This window comes from Maylandia zebra, linkage group LG7 (genome assembly GCF_041146795.1).
Source record: "Maylandia zebra isolate NMK-2024a linkage group LG7, Mzebra_GT3a, whole genome shotgun sequence".
NCBI classification, from domain to species: Eukaryota; Metazoa; Chordata; class Actinopteri; order Cichliformes; family Cichlidae; genus Maylandia; species Maylandia zebra.
In genome coordinates, this window is record NC_135173.1 from 41,120,120 (window position 1) to 41,139,949 (window position 19,830).

The 19,830-nt window shown below is 39.6% G+C and overlaps 1 protein-coding gene across 1 annotated transcript; it reads left to right on the forward strand.

Annotated features, from left to right (window-relative positions):
• The first annotated feature begins 355 nt into the window (after window positions 1-355).
• dusp4 (dual specificity phosphatase 4) lies at window positions 356-10,694 on the forward strand. Its single transcript, XM_004538334.3, has 4 exons — window positions 356-1,323; window positions 2,594-2,721; window positions 4,446-4,665; window positions 8,092-10,694. The coding sequence occupies exons 1-4, from the start codon at window positions 954-956 to the stop codon at window positions 8,478-8,480; spliced, it is 1,107 nt and encodes a 368-aa protein (XP_004538391.1). The 5' UTR covers window positions 356-953; the 3' UTR covers window positions 8,481-10,694.
• Window positions 10,695-19,830: the final 9,136 nt, after the last annotated feature.

Below are 19,830 nucleotides of genomic sequence, written 5' to 3' on the forward strand. Positions count from 1 at the left end.
GTACGTAAGCGCACACCCACCTGCAGTCCACCAGCAGCATTTCTAACACTGAGCCTTGAATGATATGAAACTGAGCTAAGCTGAGCTACATATGCAGTCAGTTGAATTCCAACACATGCGAAAACCTGAAATTTAGATTAATTTATTTTATGACCTTAAACTTGTAGACTGAATATAATACAGTTTATAGTAGCCTACATTTGTGATGACAAATGATATCCTTTACAAATTATGAGTCTTATTTGGTTCATTTGATTATGAAAAAAAAATCATTTGTAAGTTTAAACTGTAAAATATCAGTAAGATATAAAAAAATTTATAGTTCAAATTTACTTCTATAACACTTACATTTATTTGCACTGCTTTGCTTACTTTGACACGACTTTTAAAATATCTTTAATTTCCTATTTATTTATTTTTTATCTAAAAAATGATCCTTAAGTTATGAAGAAGAGCTTGTTATGGTATGAAGCCAAGCTCTCCTGCGCTTAATCTTCGGTCCCATGGCCTCTCGTTTCATTGATGTGTGTGTGTGTGTGTGTTTTTTTTTATGAATGAACGGTAGAGGAGGAAAGGGCACGGGAAACTGGACGCGTTGCGATAGGCTGCTGGTTGGTTGACGTCACCTCCGCCGTGACGCGATGCACCCATTCATAAAAACAGGAAAAAAGAGAAAGAGTCCTGTGGAGAAAATACTCGGAGAGGCAGAGAGGAGAAAGAGACAGAAGTGACCGGACTGAGCTTAAGAAGTAGTGCGGTTACAACGATGATGATGATGATCATGACGGTGTTGATGCGCAGATAGAGGAGAAGCGCAAGGGGAATCCACCGCAGGATCCGTGCGCCTTCTCCGAGTTCCGAGGGGTCCGGTGATCGTGAGGGGGCTTAGAAAGAGCGAGAGAGGAGATTTAACGACCGTGAAGCACAGCCTAACAGCCCGAAACGACGTGCCAATGGAGGAGCTATACGAGATGGACTGCACGGTGCTGAAGCGGCTCCTGAAGGAGGACAGTGCCAAGTGCCTGCTGCTGGACTGCCGCTCTTTCCTCGCGTTCAGCGCGGGGCACATACGGGGCGCCGTCAACGCCCGCTGCAACACCATCGTCCGCCGCAGGGCGAGGGGCTCCGTGCTGAGCCTGGACCAGATCCTGGCCGGGGACGAGGAGGTCCGAGTCCGCCTGCGTTCCGGGATGTACTCCGCCGCAGTGCTGTACGACGAGAGGACGCCGGACTCGGAAACGGTGAAGGAGGACAGCACCTTGACGCTGGTGCTCCACGCGCTGTGCAGGGACGCCTCCGACACGCGCATATATCTGCTCAAAGGTAAATTATGTCGTTTACTCTTTAATCCTAGCCTGTGATGTGTAGCAGCGCCAGTTACATCAAAAAGTTTAATGACTGACATTAATTATTTCAATTAGAGCAGTAAATGTAATGTAACTGATGAATGGCTGGGTATAATTATAATAACTGATACATGTGTAAGCAGTAGGCATTATGCTTAGCAATAAATTATATTTTTTTTAACAATTAATTTTTAAAAAACAGTAAAATAAGATAAGAATTGGAATATATGTACTGACATCCATTAATAATAATAATGACCACATTTTAATGAATTGCTATTTTCCAGTAGCTAACCTACAATCCTCTCTAGGCCACCAGATATTTTATTTTTCACCAGTTCTTAGAGATATTGGATATTTAAAAATTTTATGTGTGTAACTATTTGTTATTCAATAAACTAGAAATATCCTGCTCAGTGTGTTCTCCCTTCAAATGCACTGGTGTTTTTTTTTTAAACAACACACACTCTCACTCACTCATTCACATCTACACACATTCACACACAGACCAATGGCTGTGAGCTGAGTGAATGAGGTAATGCTGATGCGTAGAAGCCACATCAAACCGGAGGGACTTACAGGACACACACATAATCTTTTTACACAGAGTCCGCTTCGGGTAAATCACCCACAGGAAGCAGCGAAATATTAAAATCAGCAGTTGATTTACACACCCTATATATAGACTGCTGAAAAATCTCGAGGCTGTTGCAAGCTGTGGCGTATTCCTTTTTTCACTCTTTCTTTTTTTGTGCATCCTCTTGATGCTGATGCCTCGAATAACATAAATGTATGCTTGCAGATTGTAAATCTGACACATTTCAGTTGATCTGATTTGATCCTTGAGGTGCAGAGAGCAACATACTGCCTACAGATATATGAAAAAAAACAAAACTTATGAAACTGTTTTCAAATCCACAGCAAGCAGACACAGGACAGCCCGTCAGGGGTTTAATAGACTTTGCGTCAAGCTACCTGAATGCAGACTAGAAATCCTGTTGTAGATTGTGCTGCGATGTGAATGCAGGCTTCTTTTGTCCTCATATGTGCATCTGTGGTGTGTTTTGAGAAGTAAACAACCCCCCACCCCCACCCCTAAAAAAGGAAGCTGGTATTTCTGTAATATTTTCCCGTGGTACTCATTCTTGCATGTTTTGCGTGCTATTTTGCACCACTTATTAATGTCCTACAGCAAAGCACTGCATATGTGATTGTGACATGTATTTTGTTGTTTTTGTGTGTTATAGGGGGATATGACAAATTTTTCACAGAGTATCCAGAGTTTTGTTTAAAGGCCAAGTCCTTACCGTCCCTCACCAGCCAGTCGAGCATCGACTCTGCCTGCTCGTCGTGTGGAACGCCGCACAATGACCAGGTAAAATGCAACGCGACACAGAAAAAGTGTTAAACGCACCTCACCTTTAAAATAACATCTGCCTGTAATAACATGATTAACATCCGCCAGTGTCAGACTGATGGAAGTCCTCTCTGTGCTGCAAGTAGTGTGCATGTTAATGTGTTTCAGCATTCAGTTTATAAAAACATGCAAAAGAAAACGTCCTTTTTTATGTATCACACTGACACAGAGCACCCTGACAGTTATTTGCTTTGCTCAGGGGCAAGTCAGCTGCCATTCTGACTGCCAGAAAACAACACAAGAGAAAATAATAATTATGAACACATTTAAATAACAAGAAGATATTCAATTTATAAGTCTTTTGGTGCATAATAACACACTGGCCTGGATGTCATAGATGGGCATTGATTCACCTCTGTAGCACTTCCTGTGACCTGGTTGGCCTTGTTTTGCTGGTTAGTAAGCTGTTGTTCGAGTCTGCAGAGTTTACGCAATGCTCACAGTCACATGTGGTCAGGGTTTAATTCCCCTGGAACCCACGAGGGGAGCGGCACAGACAAGCCAGCCTCTGTGTGTTTTATAAGAAAAACGTCTGATTGTCTCTGCTCAACCATCAGATGCATTTTTAATTCAAGAAATGCTTCCACTTCCTGCACGAGCAGCAGCGGCAGTATAGATTTAGCGGGCTGCTCGCCACCACCACAAACATCCCCCTCCTCACATTACACCTCTTAGCAGTATCGATCATTTCCTGACGCTGTGTCACTACCGAGTTCGTCAGCAGCACTGACACAAACAGCCGCAGCTCTTGTCAATAAGCGCCGGTATAGACTGCTGATCAGCTGACCTTTCAGATCCAGTAAAAGGGGAAACGGCACGTCAGCTCTTACTTTAACATGTCCTCTGAGATGTGGCTGAGCAGTGACATAATCTGGCTCTAAACTGGGAATATACGTGTTATTAAATGTGCGATATGCGTGCATGTAACTTGCACCAGTGCAGTGTCAATCACAGCGAAATTGCCTGTTTTCCTTGAACGATTTTTTCGTGTGCTTACAGAATCACATTCTGTGAAAATGCTGTCGCGGAGGATGTTTTTCCCCAGTAGAGCTTCTGAAAGAAGGTTTTCCATATGCTGATACAATAAAGACGCACAGATATTCACGCTGAATACGGTGGTTTTGTGCTCATAATTATAAGCCAGTCGATGAGACGCTCAGCTCCAACAGTAAACTCTGTCTCCAGATGTGAAAATATAAATCAGCTGAAGAGAGAAAGTGACAAACTAAATGGCCCATATCAAATGAGTTTCGCATTATTCACACAGATATTAAGCTGAGAAGCATGGCTAATGTGATTAACAAAATATTTAAGGGCGGTCACGCTTATACTGAAGTCATCTGGTATCTGGCCTCTGCGACTTACCGAGACAATGAATTCTTTGTCTTGCCATGCACACTGGCTTTCACCTAAGGACAATTCTTCAGTGTAGCTCCACATGCTGCTCGGGTCAGGAAATGTTCCTACAAGCTGCCTCATAACAGTAAATCTTTGCCTTTACTGCTGATTATTAAAATATAATAATAAATGATGGCCCTATCCAGGGTGTACCCCGCTTCTCGCCCTAGAACAGCTGGGATAGGCTCCAGCACCCTCCTGCGACCCTGAATTGAATAAGCGGAAGAAAACGCATGGATGGATGGATAATAAATGATCAACTTGCCGTTGTCCTTTTTTCCCAGGGTGGCCCGGTTGAGATCCTCCCCTTCCTTTACCTTGGCAGCGCCCTTCACGCCTCGAAGAAGGAGGTTTTGGATAGTATAGGGATCTCTGCCTTGCTGAACGTGTCAGCTGACTGTCCCAACCACTTCGAGGGGGCTTACCAGTACAAATGTATCCCTGTGGAGGACAACCACAAGGAAGAAATCAGCTCCTGGTTCCTGGAGGCTATCGAGTTCATAGGTCAGTGTGTAAGTGTGTCGTATGCATGAGAAGAGTTTTGTTTATTTTGGGTGAATATTTTGAGTTTTTGCAGTGTTTGCTGATACACGTTAAAGATTTGTTCTCATTATTGATTAATGCACTTATTATTTTTCTGATAATGTGTCTAAAGCTATAGGAAAAGACTAATAGAACATCAGAATAGTTGCAGGTCAACATATTACATGTCTACTTTAAGTAGTCTGAGCTGGCATTTTTAACCAGTATGCCTCCTCCATCGAGCAGCGTGGGTTGGACTGCGATGTTCCTTCTTTCTTTGTGGATTCAGTAGTTTCGAGTATCCGGAAAATGGTGGCTTTTCACTGTTCATGCTGATGCAGTTCTCCTTTCCTCTTTATCTAAAACATCACTTCTTGTCTAGAGTTTGAGAATTTTTTCCCATAAAGGAGCTTTTATTTGTTCAGAGACCTGTCATGGAAAAGCTTTTAAGCTCCAGCGATGATGATGATGATGACAATTCAGACATTTATTCATGGGACTCTGTCACCAATTGTTATTTCCAGGTTAATCGTATACATCTCAGCAGACACTGCAGAAGCACTGAGAGATAAGACAGATTATTTGGAATGATGAAATATTACCATCAGTAATTTCTCTGCGCCATAATCTTATTTTGTGTGTGTGTGTGTGTGTGTGTGTGTGTGTGTGTGTGTGTGTGTGTGTGTGTGTGTGTGTTCTAGGCGAGTCTAAGCTTTGCTTTTCCTTGGAATATCCATGCTGTGCATAAGGCACGGTGTGTGTGATTTCTGTGTTGTGAGCGTGTGTTTGTGTAGGTGCTGGTATGCGTCATAGTTAGATGCTGTGGGACCAGAGTCGAGTCTGACTCATCCAGTGTTACTGAGTGAACAGGCACTGTGGTGGAGTTACCTGAAGTCTGTCTGTGTGTGAATGACTGAGGGAGAAAAATTACAGATATTTGATGTGAGAGATCAGGAAGCTGGTTGTTAGCAATCAGGCAATCTATGCATTTAAAGAAAGGCCAGTAAACATCTGATGTTGTGTAATTCTGCTCATGTGCCCAAGAGGTTGTGGAGTGAGAACTCAGGACAACACATTACATAAATTCACTCTGTTTTCTTCTCATACTGTGCATCTGACTTCCTGGAGGTAGCCATACACATTATACAAGAATTAACATGATGTCCCACTATTCACACTAACTGAGGCTTTAGGGGAGAGGAGAAACTGTAAATGCTTGGCTTAAATTGTTACCTAAATCTGGTTATTCTCCTTAATGGAGTAATGGCATGCATCTAAACATACTTCAAGAAGTAGAAGCAGAAATAGGTTGGGGGAGGAAGTGTGAAAGAAAGGCTGATGACTCAAATTTTGCACTTGTGCGTGTCAGTAAAATGTGATTCGCTGCTTTCTCACTTTGAGGTTAGTTATCGGTTTGACTGTGCAGCGAGGAGAAGGCGTTAAAGTGTGGAGGACAGGAAATGAAAACAGGCAAAGCCTCACTGTACATCTGCTGTGTTTAAAAATACTTGGTGGCTGTAAACAAAATGTAGATTCATGTGACACTTTGTTCACAGTGTATGTACTAAGTGATGATTGGTGACTGATAGTTATTTCATTTTCTTCATTATAAATCATGAATAAAATATTTTTTTCTAATCAGTTGATAATAATTCAGCTTACAAAAAAGCACAACATGTCATAATTTCCTCTTCTGTCTTGTTTAAAACCAAAATATATTGTTTTTACAGTAATGAGAGAGAGAAAAAAATGTGTATTTGAGAATTGGAGACCTTTTGATTTTTGCAATTTTTCTTTAAAAAATTATTAAAATATCAAATTGTTGCTGATAAACTTTATGTTGAAAGTGCTAATTCTATTCAGAAGGAACTAGTGACATTTCATTTATTTTTAATGTAAAATTAGATTTACATTATCTCATTGCTAACCAGTCACCTAAATAATAGGATGGAAAGCTCACTCTTAAATAAAGTGCTACAGATTCCACAAACACTTACAACTTAAAATTATAAAAGTGTCATTACAACAGAAACAAGCAAGTTTAGCTATAGATAAAGACAGTGCTGTATTTGGTCATAACTTGGTAACTAACTTTTCCAGATAAATACAAAATTACTATAGAAAATCATGGTTACATTAGTGACAATGTAAGTATTATGTTACATCAAACATGGCATAATGTTAATATGTTATAAAATGTAAATGTAGCTTATTTAAAACTACGTTATTTGACTCTTGAATGCTAATTGGGGCCAGTAAACTAAATATAAAGATGGAAAGCTCAAACTTAAATTAACTACAACAAATTACACAAGCTTAGTGCTCAGAGAAAAATAAAAACAGAACAATCTAGGTATTTGAATTTATAGCAATCCCCCAAAACAAAATAAAACAAAACAAAATAAAAAGTGTGCTACTAAGCTAGCTTGGTGATAGCATGCTAGCATGTGCAGATTACAAAATATTGAAAACATTGTTAACATTTAGTTAGTTTTCCTAAATACCAATTCAATAAAAACAAATCAAACATGACCTCATGCTTACACTAAAAAAGGGTTCAGAGACTGATGCTTCATCTTAGGGTACATGCTTGTTAATTATTTAGGCCTGTATAAACGTACCCAGCAAACATGCCTGAAACTCTGGCATCATATCCCCGGTCAAAACTGACAATGGTAAGACTGTGAAAACTAATTTGTAGAGGAACAGATGTTGACATTATCTCCATGTAGAATAGAGGTCTAAGCAATATTTCTTTACAAAGTGAGACATATTAATCATATTGTGACAATGAAGAAATTAAATTTTTTTTTAAACAATGACTAATCTGGTTAGAACATGATATTGAATAGACAGCCGCATTTTTTTTTTTTTGTACAAAAAATACAATTTTTAAGCCACTTATGTTTCTGTCTAATTTCTGTCTTATTTGAGCATAGTTAAAGTGTCAGACTAATATAAACGTTGCCTCTTTGTCAGCATCACAAACCCAGGGCCATGGCTAGCTCACTAGAAAATAAAGTTGGACCAGAAAGCCTCAAGACAGTAAAAAAAATAATTGTTGAACACATACTTTATCTTAGTAGAAAGCTTACAAGAATATCCAGGGAATTGTCCTTGCCATTTGCAACTATTTTTCAACCATGAATAGATGTTGATAAAAGTCCACCGGCCAGTGATTAGTCAACATTGAACTGTTTGCTGGATGTTTCCAATTCATTCAGTACTTGTTGAGACATTTAACTGGGTCCATAACAGTCATTCTATGAAAACTATGGACATCTTCACAGATTCCATGGCAATCCCTCTCACAGTTGTCAAGAGATTTCAGTCTTTTATGTATTCACTTAAAAAATAATCTTTTATTTTTTACTGACCTTGCCGACCCGCTCTCCTCTGTCTTCTCAGATTCAGTACGGGACTCCAGTGGGCGAGTGCTGGTGCACTGTCAAGCAGGCATCTCCCGCTCTGCCACCATCTGCCTGGCCTACCTGATGAAGCGAAAGCGGGTACGTTTGGACGAAGCGTTCGAGTTTGTACGGCGGCGCCGCAGCATCATCTCCCCCAACTTCAGCTTCATGGGCCAACTGCTGCAGTTCGAGTCGCAGCTCCTCGCCACCTCGTGCGCCGCCGAAGCCGCCGCCACGGCAAGCCCGCTGCTCGGACCCAAGACCACGACAACCACCACCTCAACGGCAGCCACGCCCACCTCGCCGTTCATTTTCAACTTCCCAGTTTCTGTTGTGAACCCTGCTTACCTGCACCACAGCCCCATCACGACCTCCCCCGGCTGCTGATAGACAGACAATCCAAGCCTTCCCTCAATACAAAGCGAGCACAGACTGGGGCTGCCGCTGGTAGTATGCTTTAGAGCACGGAGGTGAGAAGCGTCATGGTGCCTGATTCAGAACTCAAAGACTGAAACACTTTTTACAGTTTAAAAACCAGCCAATGCTCCTTTCATGTCATTGACATTTATTTAAATCAACCAAAAATGAACTGGCTTTTGAGTTCAGATGGAGTGTTGGACTGATGTTTACTAAAGATACAAACTCTTCCTTGGAAAAGAAAAAAAACAAAACAATCACGCCGACAGAGGCACACTGACACACAACCCTGACACAGAGAGGCATGAACAGCAGCAAAACTGTCTTTCTCTCTCTTTTTCTGCCCCTCTCTCTACGTCTCTCCCACACACACACACATTCATGACTGCCAACTGAATAAGCTCAGTATGAAGACAGGGTCTGTTGCTATGGAGACGACAGGTCTTTAGGAGAGGAGATGGACACAGGAAGGAAGGAAGAATTTTAAGCACCCGCTCTTTCCCCCTTTGGGTGTCCCTCCTTCTGCCAGACAAAAGAGATAGATGAAAAAAACGAGGGGAGGAGACGGTGATAGAAAGCAGGAGCCTCTTCAGTGACAGGTGCTCTGCCGGCGTTCCGACCGGAGCTTCCTGTCTTTCATACGTCCTCTTCCTCTCCCTGTCTCTCCCCCTCCCCACACCTTCCTCTCCTTTCCTTTTCATCCTTTTATATTGCCCACTCCTTCCATCCTTCTCCTCTCTCATCTCGCCCTCTCCCGTCTGCCCCCACCCCCCTCATCCGCCCTTTATCTTAACACTGGAGAGGCTAAATAAATGTAATAAGATGCCAAATAAATGAATAGGCCAGGGTCTGTGTCAATAGACTGGGGAAACCCCTCTACTGGTGTCATACATACACGCTTTTTGGGACATTTTGTGGCAACATCTTCCAAATTTCCTGGAGTCTCCTTTTAGATCAGAGTGCAGATTTTAGAGCATAGTAGTTTTGGACGACAGACATTTAAAGGGCCATCGTGGTGGTTTTGTACTTTTTTAAACCATCATTTGTCATGAATTTTTTACTACTGATAATGTTCCAAAACATACACAAGACACTGGCTTCGAATCTTCTCAGTATTTTTTTTTATAGAGTACTGAAATAAAGCGAACACCGCCTCATATGAGGTATTTTGGGAAGCTGTCGTTTGTTTATATAACAGGCTAAAATGTGCATCATCACCAAATGGTCCTTTGAGATGTTTGTGCCTTGTTCACAAGGGTATCCTATGGATTTGCCAGTGGAGCATTGTTTTCTGTTCACTCTTACGCCGCAGCATCGAAAGAGCAAAACTGTCTCCGTTCATCATTTGCCAGACTCACACAAGCACACACACAAAAACACACAAGTAGATTTATATGTGCAAAAGATTTCCCAATCCACGAAAACACGCAAACATGCTTGAATGGACAACACAATGATGACAATGGGAGAAATGTTAAAGGTAGGACATTAAACCATGGGTGCTTTTTCCACTCACCATTGAAGATCATAAAAAGTAGAATCCAGGTTTTTAAAAAATTACTTATTCGTTTGATTTATTTATATATTTTATAATAAACATAAAATTTACCTCTTTTTTTTTTAAAATTTGAGCTTTATTATATCACAATTTGAGATAATATTTTATATTATGTTTGCTTCTGACCAGGCTGAGCTCTACACTGTGCCAGACAAGCAAAGGCAAAAAAAAAATCCAAATCCAACTACATTCACCAGAAGAAACCAAAAAAAAAAAGAAAATTTGGACTGTTTCAAAAGATTGTCGACACTTATCTCTGTAGCACTTTGAAATGATGCAATACTGTATTTGTAATCTCTGACTGATTTGCACGTCATGGCGATGCTCAACTGACTAGACTGTGAAGAGAGAGAAAGAGAGAGAGAAAGAAAACAGCCAATCAGTGAAAAATGCAATACTTTGTACACATCTGTGTAATCCATACACATCTGTCTGTCTGTACGCCTCTCTGTGTTAAGTGTCTCGTCTTGATTGTCTCTGGTCAGTGCTGTTCACTCATAATGGCAATATCAATCCTCATATATAAAGCAAAACAAATTTCCTTTGGTTTTATTGTGGAATAAATGATCTGTGCATTTATTTATTACTGAAGCTTCACTGTTGAATAAATAATGTTCTTAATTAAAGTTTTGTGGGTTTTTTAATGATGGGATTGACTACTATAATCTCCAATCTATTAAAGCATACAATTTGCCACTTAGCATTTGTAGCAGCTTATGGTGAAATTTATTATTGGTTTGTGTTTTATATTTTGTAGTTGGTTTTCATTTTTATTTCATTTTGACTTTGACTTGAAAACATGTCCATCAGAGCTTCATAAGGCAAATTGGGATTATAAATTCGACCAAATTAGCAATACTAAAACTGAAAACTAATTTAAAAAAAATTTAAAATAGAGGAAATATATAATTAGTTTTCCCCAAACTGTAGTTTTATAAATATTTTACATGGGTAAAATGCTTTTTCACATCTAGTTTTAGTTTTTAGTTTAGGTTAATTATAACAACCTTACTGTACTTGGCATTTTAGTGTGTTAATTCCCACCCAAAGGTTATACTCCAGAGGATGCAGGTTGAGAGATTATCTTAGTTAATTAGTGTTCAGAAAAGGCAGAAATTATAATGTAATCTAGGAATTAAGTGGACCGGAACAGGCTTGAGCAGAAAAGTTAAAACTTGATTAAAAATAATGGATAAAAAGTAGAAACAGGCATGTAAAAGCAAATTTACAGATGATTTTAAAAAATAGAAAAAAAGGAGCCGTCAAAATATTTTCATGTGTTTGACTGATCTCACATTTGAAGTCAACTTCTGCGTCCTGTCCCGACAGTGTTTAGCTCTGCGATTTCACCACGGCCCTTCACGCTTGTTCAGAGAGGAAACATCAGCAAATTTTGTGTGAAGGATCATTTCTGGTGACGAGAACACAGTCTTGCGATCAAAACGAGCAGTTTTCAGATGAGATTGTAAAGTCCGGCTGTGAACAGTCAAAGAGAATGATCTGAACTCTCATACTAAAAACACAGGAGTTTTTTAATTGCTTATTTTTAAGAGACTTGTTAGCCAAACAGGGAGGGAGAGAGACTTACACACAGAAAATGCCCTGAACAACATATTGACTCATTGGTGTGTTCATGGAGACAGAGCAGTCAGTTTCTTCAGCCTCGGCGTATTGAGACGGTGGGCAGTGGAAGACTTTGGAGGTGGGCTGCCCACCAAATCCGACGTTAGAGATGATCTTTTTCCACTGCCTGGATGGGCAAGACAGCTCATGTTGGTGCCAGGGGGCATATTGAGATTTCCACTAAGAGGTTGAAAGGTGCACAGGGAGATTACTTTGAACATGAGGAACGTTGGAGTCATTTTTGACAAGCATAATTCCTTTAGTACACATATCAAACGAATATGTAGGACTACTTTCCTGCATTTGTGGAATATCTCTAAAATTAGAAAACATCCTGTCTCAGAGTGATGCTAAAAAATCTAGTTCAAGCATTTATTACTTCTAGATTGGACTGGACTTTTATCAGGCTTACCTTTCAGTTAATCCGAAATGCTGCAGCGAGATTACTGACAGGCACTAGAAAGCGAGAGCATATTTCTCACATGCTGTCTTTTCTTCACTGTTAAATTCAAAATGAAATTGAAAATCCTTCTCCCTACATACAAGGTCTTGAATAACCAGGCTCCATCGTATCATTAAAGACCTCATGGTGCCATATCAGTACTTTCCCACAGCTGGCAAGCGCTTGCTCACAGGGGGTCGTCTGATTATTGGGGTTTTCTCTCTATTATTGCATAAAGCACCTCGACTTGTTGTTGTTATGTGGTGCTATATACATTTAACTGAATGCATAGCTGTTAAATCTAGTAGTAAGTCATTAGTGGACAAATGGTTGTCAGTGGTTACGGCTAAATGACCGAGAAGGTTCAGTGACACTGACTGATTAAGCTAAATGAAAACCATTAAGAGCAAAAGCAAAACGCTTTAAAATGGGCGCAAATGAACACATCTGAACATGAAAGAGGGTGTTGATGAAGGGATTTTTGATTCCAGAGGGCTTTAGATGTTGGTCAGATGAAAAAAGTTGGGAAGCACTCTAGAGTATGTAAGAACAGGAATGAATGCATATACACAGGTGTAAGGGCAGCAATGACTTAGCAAAGGGGTGATATCAGTAACTAATTGTCATAAACACATATTGATGACACTGTTGAACCTCTAAACTTGCTTTAAACTATTAGAGTGAGAAAGTGAAAGGGAACCAGAACATTAGTAGGTTCTTGTAAATCTAATGTGATACAGTCCATTGTTACTGCCATGGTGTTTAAATTCTTCTGTTAATGAGACATGATGAGGATAAGTTAAACTCAGATCAAGTTTAGTCAGTAAACTTGTCTAAATGTATAAAAAATGAGAGCAATAAATGAGAGCTGCCTGTATTCTTCATTGTTTACCCCTTCACTTGTTCAACTGGTGTGAAAATGATCTTGCAGTGCCACCTACTGCTAAAAACACTGATTCACACTGACGGGATGCAGTACACTGTGAAAGATTATGAACCAGTGACGGGACACAAACAGGTTATGGAGGTAAAACTGCTGGGACTAGTACCCATCTATACAAAATATATACAATCAGACCTCAAAGGTTAGACATTTAATGGTTCCAATCACTCCACGAAAACCCTGTCAAATAATGCAATTTCCTTTGGACCAATGTTAGGCCTGATACCTGTTGGTCTATAAGCTCGGCCTATAACTTTTTTCAGCTTAACTCAGAAAAGACAGTACTATCTAATTATTGTCCCTGAGAGCATTACTGCCCAAATCAGACAACGTTTGGGCTTTTTTCCTGTTCACCGAACATAAAAGCTAATGTGCAGAACCCTGGGATTATTTTCAATCAGTCTTTAAGATTTGATCCTCACATCAACCTTCTGACCTGCTCTTGTTTTGTTTTTGCTTTTTTCATGTAAGAAATATAACTAAACTCAGGACCGTTGTCTCAAAAAGCGAACACGCTTGGATTATCGTAGTGGACTGTTTTCCCATCTATCTAAAGCATCTAATTCAGTGGTTCCCAAACTTTGTTTGCTGGCCCCCCCTTTATTTTACAAGAAAAATGTTCGCGCCACCCCCACCCCCGCGCGCACACACACACACACGCGCATGCACGCACAAACACATCCTCCAACCACACACACCCTTATTTTTCTCCATTGCGGTTTATTTCACACCTCAAAACATTTAGTAAACAATTAAGCAAATACAAGTAATCTGCAATAAATTACAGGTAGTAAGAAAATAAACTACTAACTCTTTTACGCTACGTCCACACCTACACGGCTATTTTTGACAACGCAGCTGTTTCGTCCACACGTGAACAGCGTTTGGAATCACTGAAAACGAGATTTTTTAAAACTCCTTTTTTGCCTTTATGTGTGGACGAGGAATACAGAGTTCATCACGCAACGTCAAAGGTATGTGTCTTTTTTCACGCCGTGCGCCAAGTTGTTGTTTACATTAGATGAATTGCAGAATGGCAGATATTCAGATTAGCAGTATTTTGTCTCTATCTTCAGGTTTTACACGCTTACACATACACACGCAGTTACTGTTCCTCCACTTTGGGAAGGTCTGATCTAATTAATTATCTCTGATCTCCAATCTTTTAACTTATTCTCATAAATCTTCACATATCACCCCACATTCAAAGCTTTTGCACTGGCTGGCTGTCACATTTAGAGTTCAATTTAAAATCTTGGTTTTTACTCTTATGGCCTTATGGGGTGAAGCTCCCACCTAATGCTCTACCTTATTTACTAAGCTGGGTTCTCAGATACTCAGATAGGGCCCTTCTTATTATTCCATGCAACAGAAGACTGCGGGAGACTGTCCTTTGCAAACCATTTAACCCCTTCTCTCTCTTCATACCCATGGATGCATTTGGGTAATCTTTGTGGTGTTTTGCTCGGTCCATGCGTGTCCATTTTGCCTTTGCTGTGCTCTGGCTTTTATTGATAGGCCTACCTCAGTAAAGTGCTTTGTGACTGTTCCTTGTCTTAAAAAGTCCTATAATGAACAAATGTACTTATTTTCTCTTTTTTGGATCACTCCCTGTAAAACCCCAGTGATGGTTGTGCAGGAAAAATCCCAGTAGTAGTTTAGCAGTTTTTAAAATACTCAGACCAGCCTGTGTGGCACCAGCAACCATGCCACGTTCAGAGTTGCTTAAATTACCTTTTTGACGCTCAGTTTGAACTTCAGCGGGTCCACTTGACCGTGTCTAATTGTCTAAATGAGCTGAGTGGCTGCCATGTGATTAGCTAGTAGCTTGATGTCAGTAGCCCTTGTGTATTTAGATAAGCTAAGAAGCTGTGCTACAAGTATAAAATCCAGCACAAACCATTTGTGTGTTTACCAAAATGCATGGTTTGCTATCACAGTAACAGCTCACCCCTTTGTTTTGTGTTCAGGTACTCTTTTTTTTTTTTTTTTTAAATTTACATTTCAAGAGTAATTATTGATTTTAAAACATTTAAAAGTACTCTTATTAACTACACTGTGTGAGCACAGGTGGAAATGGTTTATTTTTAATATTACACAACAGTCTGAGTGCTCTTAAGCTGGTTCCAGTCTGAACCCTGTGTTGGCGTTTTACCTTAACCACAAATGATGATGGAGTATTACATAAATGGTGATTCTCACTGTTATCTGTGTGGGTTACTGGTGATTATTCTTTTTTTTCTCGCTATCCTTCCCGAGGAACATTTTCTTGATAAATTGCTGTGCTTACTTATCTACTTACACTGATGCTGCCAAATGATTAAACCCCCCATGGTCGTTTATCTCCTAATACAGAAAACAAGTAAAATCAGTACAGTAAGCGAATTGGAGCTTTCCTAATCTCAGGGAAGAACATACAATTGTATACAGACTGTAAATAAAAGATGATGGTCAGCCACTGGTTTCTGAAGACCGCATGAGGCCTTGAGCTCAACATCTTGGCTGTTGCTGTGTTATTTTGAAACCAGATATGATGAGAAAACATCTGACTGCAAGAAAAAGGGACACTGCACTCTCAGTGACAGTGACTTGACCAGATGAGCTTATCATCTCATCTGGTCTTTAAGTGATGACGTGACAAATCCTGCTTCTGGGCCTACAGTAGTCTGCGTTTAATATGGTTTTTGTGGTGTTAATTTGTTCCTGGGAATCCTCACGTTAACTTTTATAGAGTGGAAAAAAGTTAGCTTGTTTATATTATGCTAACATAGCTGTGTCACTAGCGGCCACGTAGAACATTGTTATATACCAGCTAGCCAAACTTCAGTAACCCTACAAACGTCACTGCTGTTTTGTTTTCTGTCTTCATTTATGTTGGAAGTGATAGAAGAGCTTTAAGTTTGAATTTGTTTCCAAAACCCCGCAGTCAGGACATGCTATATTGTATTTAGATAGAAGCTAGCGAGCTAACGTCCTGCTAATTTCTAACTCCGTTAAATGTCATAAATTCCGTTTTCATGGATGCCTGGATGTTAAACTCAATTGTTACACCTGGTAGAGCAGAACGCTGATCATTTTATTAAAGACGAAAGACTTTAGACAGTTTTTCAACTCTCAGTGATGCCAGAGTGATCGTTTGATTTATGGACCTGCAGCGGAGTTTAGGCCCAGACATGGCTAGTGACGTCAGACTTAAAGACCGGATTGTGATCATCAGACATGAAGCTAGCAACTGAGCCCAAACACTCACCAGAAAATTGTTTACTGAGGTCAAAGGTCAAGTGAGAAGTAGGGGTCAATTTAAACAGGCTTCTGTACAACCAGACTGTTTTTGCCCCCTGCTGGCCATTAGAAAAAAATGCATGTGTAAAGCACTTCTGTATTGGCTTTACCTTCTTATTGAGGTTTTCCACACATGTGGTCACTAACAACATACCATTAACTTGGAGGGTGAACCTTCTCCATTTACACTTTTTAAAAAATGTATTGCCACTGATCTAGTACTTATTCTTTTGTCACTGCTGCTATTGGTGTTTTGAATGAGAATGCTGTGTTGTTGCTTTTGCATGTTTGTGTCTGTTTGACTTTAGGTAGTGTGTGCATGTTTGCAGCTGGCTGTACTACAAATTGCCTCTTGGGGATAATAACGTTTACCTTGAACTTGACTTTACAACCTCCAGGAACCACTGCCAACCAATCAGGGAATATGTAGTTTTCCCCTGGCAACCAATGGTTGTATCACATCTAGTATGGTGGACAACTCCAAAGCAATGTGTGCATGACTTTACACGAGAAACCGCAGTGCCCACATCCACCTTTTATATACAGTCTGTGTTTGGGACTCTGATTTAGTGTTACGTTCATTAAAGCGGGCTGTAAAATGGTGCAGTGGCACATAAGTGTGAAACAAATAATCCAGCTGGGGCTTTAGGGAGGTATACAGTATGCACTTTGAAATTGAAATGTGCATAAATTCCTCTGGGATTTGTAAAGTATTCTGATTCTGAATTATTACCAATGAAACAGCCCTGCAATAAAATGTCAGGTGATCAATAATGTTGATGCAACTTTGTTGTCATTTAAAGGCGTGATAGTTTATGTGGCTGAGTTTTATTGCACTTTCTAGATGTTATCACCTTTGAGCTGATCTTATGTATGATAAAAATCATTGACTTTTTCGATACTTTTGACATTGACCTTTATTTATGATGATAGATGTTACGCGAATATTTGGTGATGTCATAGTGATTTTGGCAGCATGTTTTGGATCATTATCCTTTTGGAATATCTCTTTTGTCCTCTGGCATTCAAAGTCCTCTCTTCCTCTCATTTTGCACAATAGCTGCTCACATCCTGTGACTCTCACCTCTGCGATTCAGCATTGGGCCTAAACATTAACTGTGGCAGTCTTGGGGAGGATCACGTCAAAAATGCTGGACCCCATTTGCCAAAAGATTGTGCTTCAAATAGTCACCAGGCTTCTTTTTGTATTAATTTGCAGTTTTTGTGCTGAAGAGCAAGAAAGGTCTTTTGTTTGGACTCTGTCCATGGAGGCAGACGCTGAGCAATCTCCTTCACACTGACTGAGCGCCACTCGTAACCGCCGTGCCAAATCTGTGTCCGTCTTTCTGAGCTTGATTATGCAAGTAGTGTCCTGTCTGAAGCAGTAGGATGGCTACTTCGTTCTTTTATGTGGAGTCATCCTGCAGACAGATACAGCCCATAGGTTCAAAATGAGGAATTTGTGATGCCATGCCTTTAGGATCCCTCCATGTCAGATCATCACTTTCCCCCTGACTCAGATTTAAGTGACAAAACGGGAGGGGGAAAAAGATACACTTCTTTCATTACTGTAATTTATTTTCTTAAATATGTCTCAAGAAATGAAGGTAGGGCTGTTTATAAACATTTTTCTAACATCTTTTTAAATAAAAAAATGAATTGTCCTAGGTCCTTCAAAATGTTTATAGGTGAATATCTGGTACCCTCAGGATTGTGGCACAGCTGAACATAGAATGATGGATGCTTCAGTTGCCTAAAATATTTGGAGGCCTGCAGAAATCACAATTTTGAAAGAAGGGGTCTGATGTTTCATTTACATCTTCTTGTATACAAGGAAGGTACATTTTTTTCTTTCACCCTTTAAAGCTTGACCCATCAAATAAAATGCCATAAAGCCATAAATGCCACACACTGATAAAATAATAATAAAAAAAGAAATTAAATATTAATTTGCACAAAATCTCGTCTGAAACGATACATTTACCACTGCAAGGTTCAAAGAGTCCAGATCAGGTGAACAGTTTTACAGACATTGAAGGTTGAAAAGGAAAAAAAAAAAGTTACTCCAGGTAGCAAATCCAAAAGAACTTTTTTTTTTTTAAGAAAGTTTCTGACAGTATTGCATCCAGAATATGTGATGGTGTTCTCTCTTTTCACAGTACAAACCTTTGAAATGTATGTGCTTTTTGTAGGAGAAGTTGCAAAATTGTGGTTTCTTCAGAGATCAGACATCCAAATGTTTCGGGGGTTTCATTATTTAATGTTAGCTTGAGCTACACTCCTGAGAGTCCATGTTCAAAGAGCCATAGTACCAAGTATTTACTCCCCAAATTTGAAGGACCTTAACTCAAGTAGTTTTCTGGGTAATGTTGTTGTTGGTTTGGTTTTTTGGGGGGGGGGGGGGTAAATATGATGAATGTGGATGTGATGAGTCATTTAGCTAATTATCACTTTGAAGCCTGTATTTTTATCAGTATTCTTGTTTTCTTCTTATTTTCTTGGTGATTTAGAAATGATACAAAGTTGATTTAACTTCGAAACATTTGAGATTTAGAGATCGTGCTCAGTTCTGGTGTGTCAGCACTCGACACTTTATTAATGGCAGGTCAGGCCTGTTTTTTTTGTTCCTTCACGCCTACCTTCATTCTTTGTTTTGGAAACATTCAGAGATTTTGGTCCATAAAGATATGATAGGATCATGAAGTTGCTGCAGATTTGTTAGCTCCACTCCCAGTTTACGTCCGGTCAAGTCTTTTTTCAAGAAATGAGACAATGAGCTCATTTTAATGAACCTGTGTGAATACAGCCTCAGTTTTCTCTTCTTAGGCTGAGTTGACACTCTGTGTTCCGCCAATATCTTGGGCTCACTTTGGACTCCATAACATTTAAATGTCACAGTAAAAAGCTACAGAATTTTAGGCAAATTCAGCTTTCCTTATGGACAATGCAGCTAGAATGTTTCTACACTTGTTCATTAACATGAGAAACAATAAATCCATAGAATCACCAGTCAACATAACTTTTTTTGCCATCCTTATTTAACCACCCTTCCATTCTGGAATAACACACACTTGAGTTTTTTTTGTCTGATTTGTTATTTGCGTTTCTTTTTTGCTGTATATTTGTGTGTCTCTGATATTAAACCATTATGTGATCTTCGCTGAAACTAGATGTAAATGAGCAGTTTTGTTATTATCTGGCATGTTTAATATATATATTTTCATACTAACGTTCATTTGCATGCATTGTTCATGTTAAATTTAGAGAAAAATCAGCACTTAGACCAGTCAATCTAGCAACAACAACAAAGTCGTTTTGTTGCCAAGTTTGAACTTCAGCAGGTCGTCTTGACCATGTCTACATACCTAAATGCACTAAGTTGGTGCCGTGTGATTGACTAATTAGATATTTATGTTACCATGCAGTTTAGTATCTAACTGAACTCAAGATCACAATGAAATAAAAACAAAAG

Excerpts from the sequence above, each read along its gene's own strand:
- dusp4 (XM_004538334.3), top strand. The coding sequence starts at position 954 with ATGGAGGAGCTATACGAGATGGACTGCACGGTGCTGAAGCGGCTCCTG. Across the intron at positions 2,722-4,445 it reads GAACGCCGCACAATGACCAG|GGTGGCCCGGTTGAGATCCT; the intron begins GTAAAATGCAAC and ends CTTTTTTCCCAG. Across the intron at positions 4,666-8,091 it reads GGAGGCTATCGAGTTCATAG|ATTCAGTACGGGACTCCAGT; the intron begins GTCAGTGTGTAA and ends CTGTCTTCTCAG.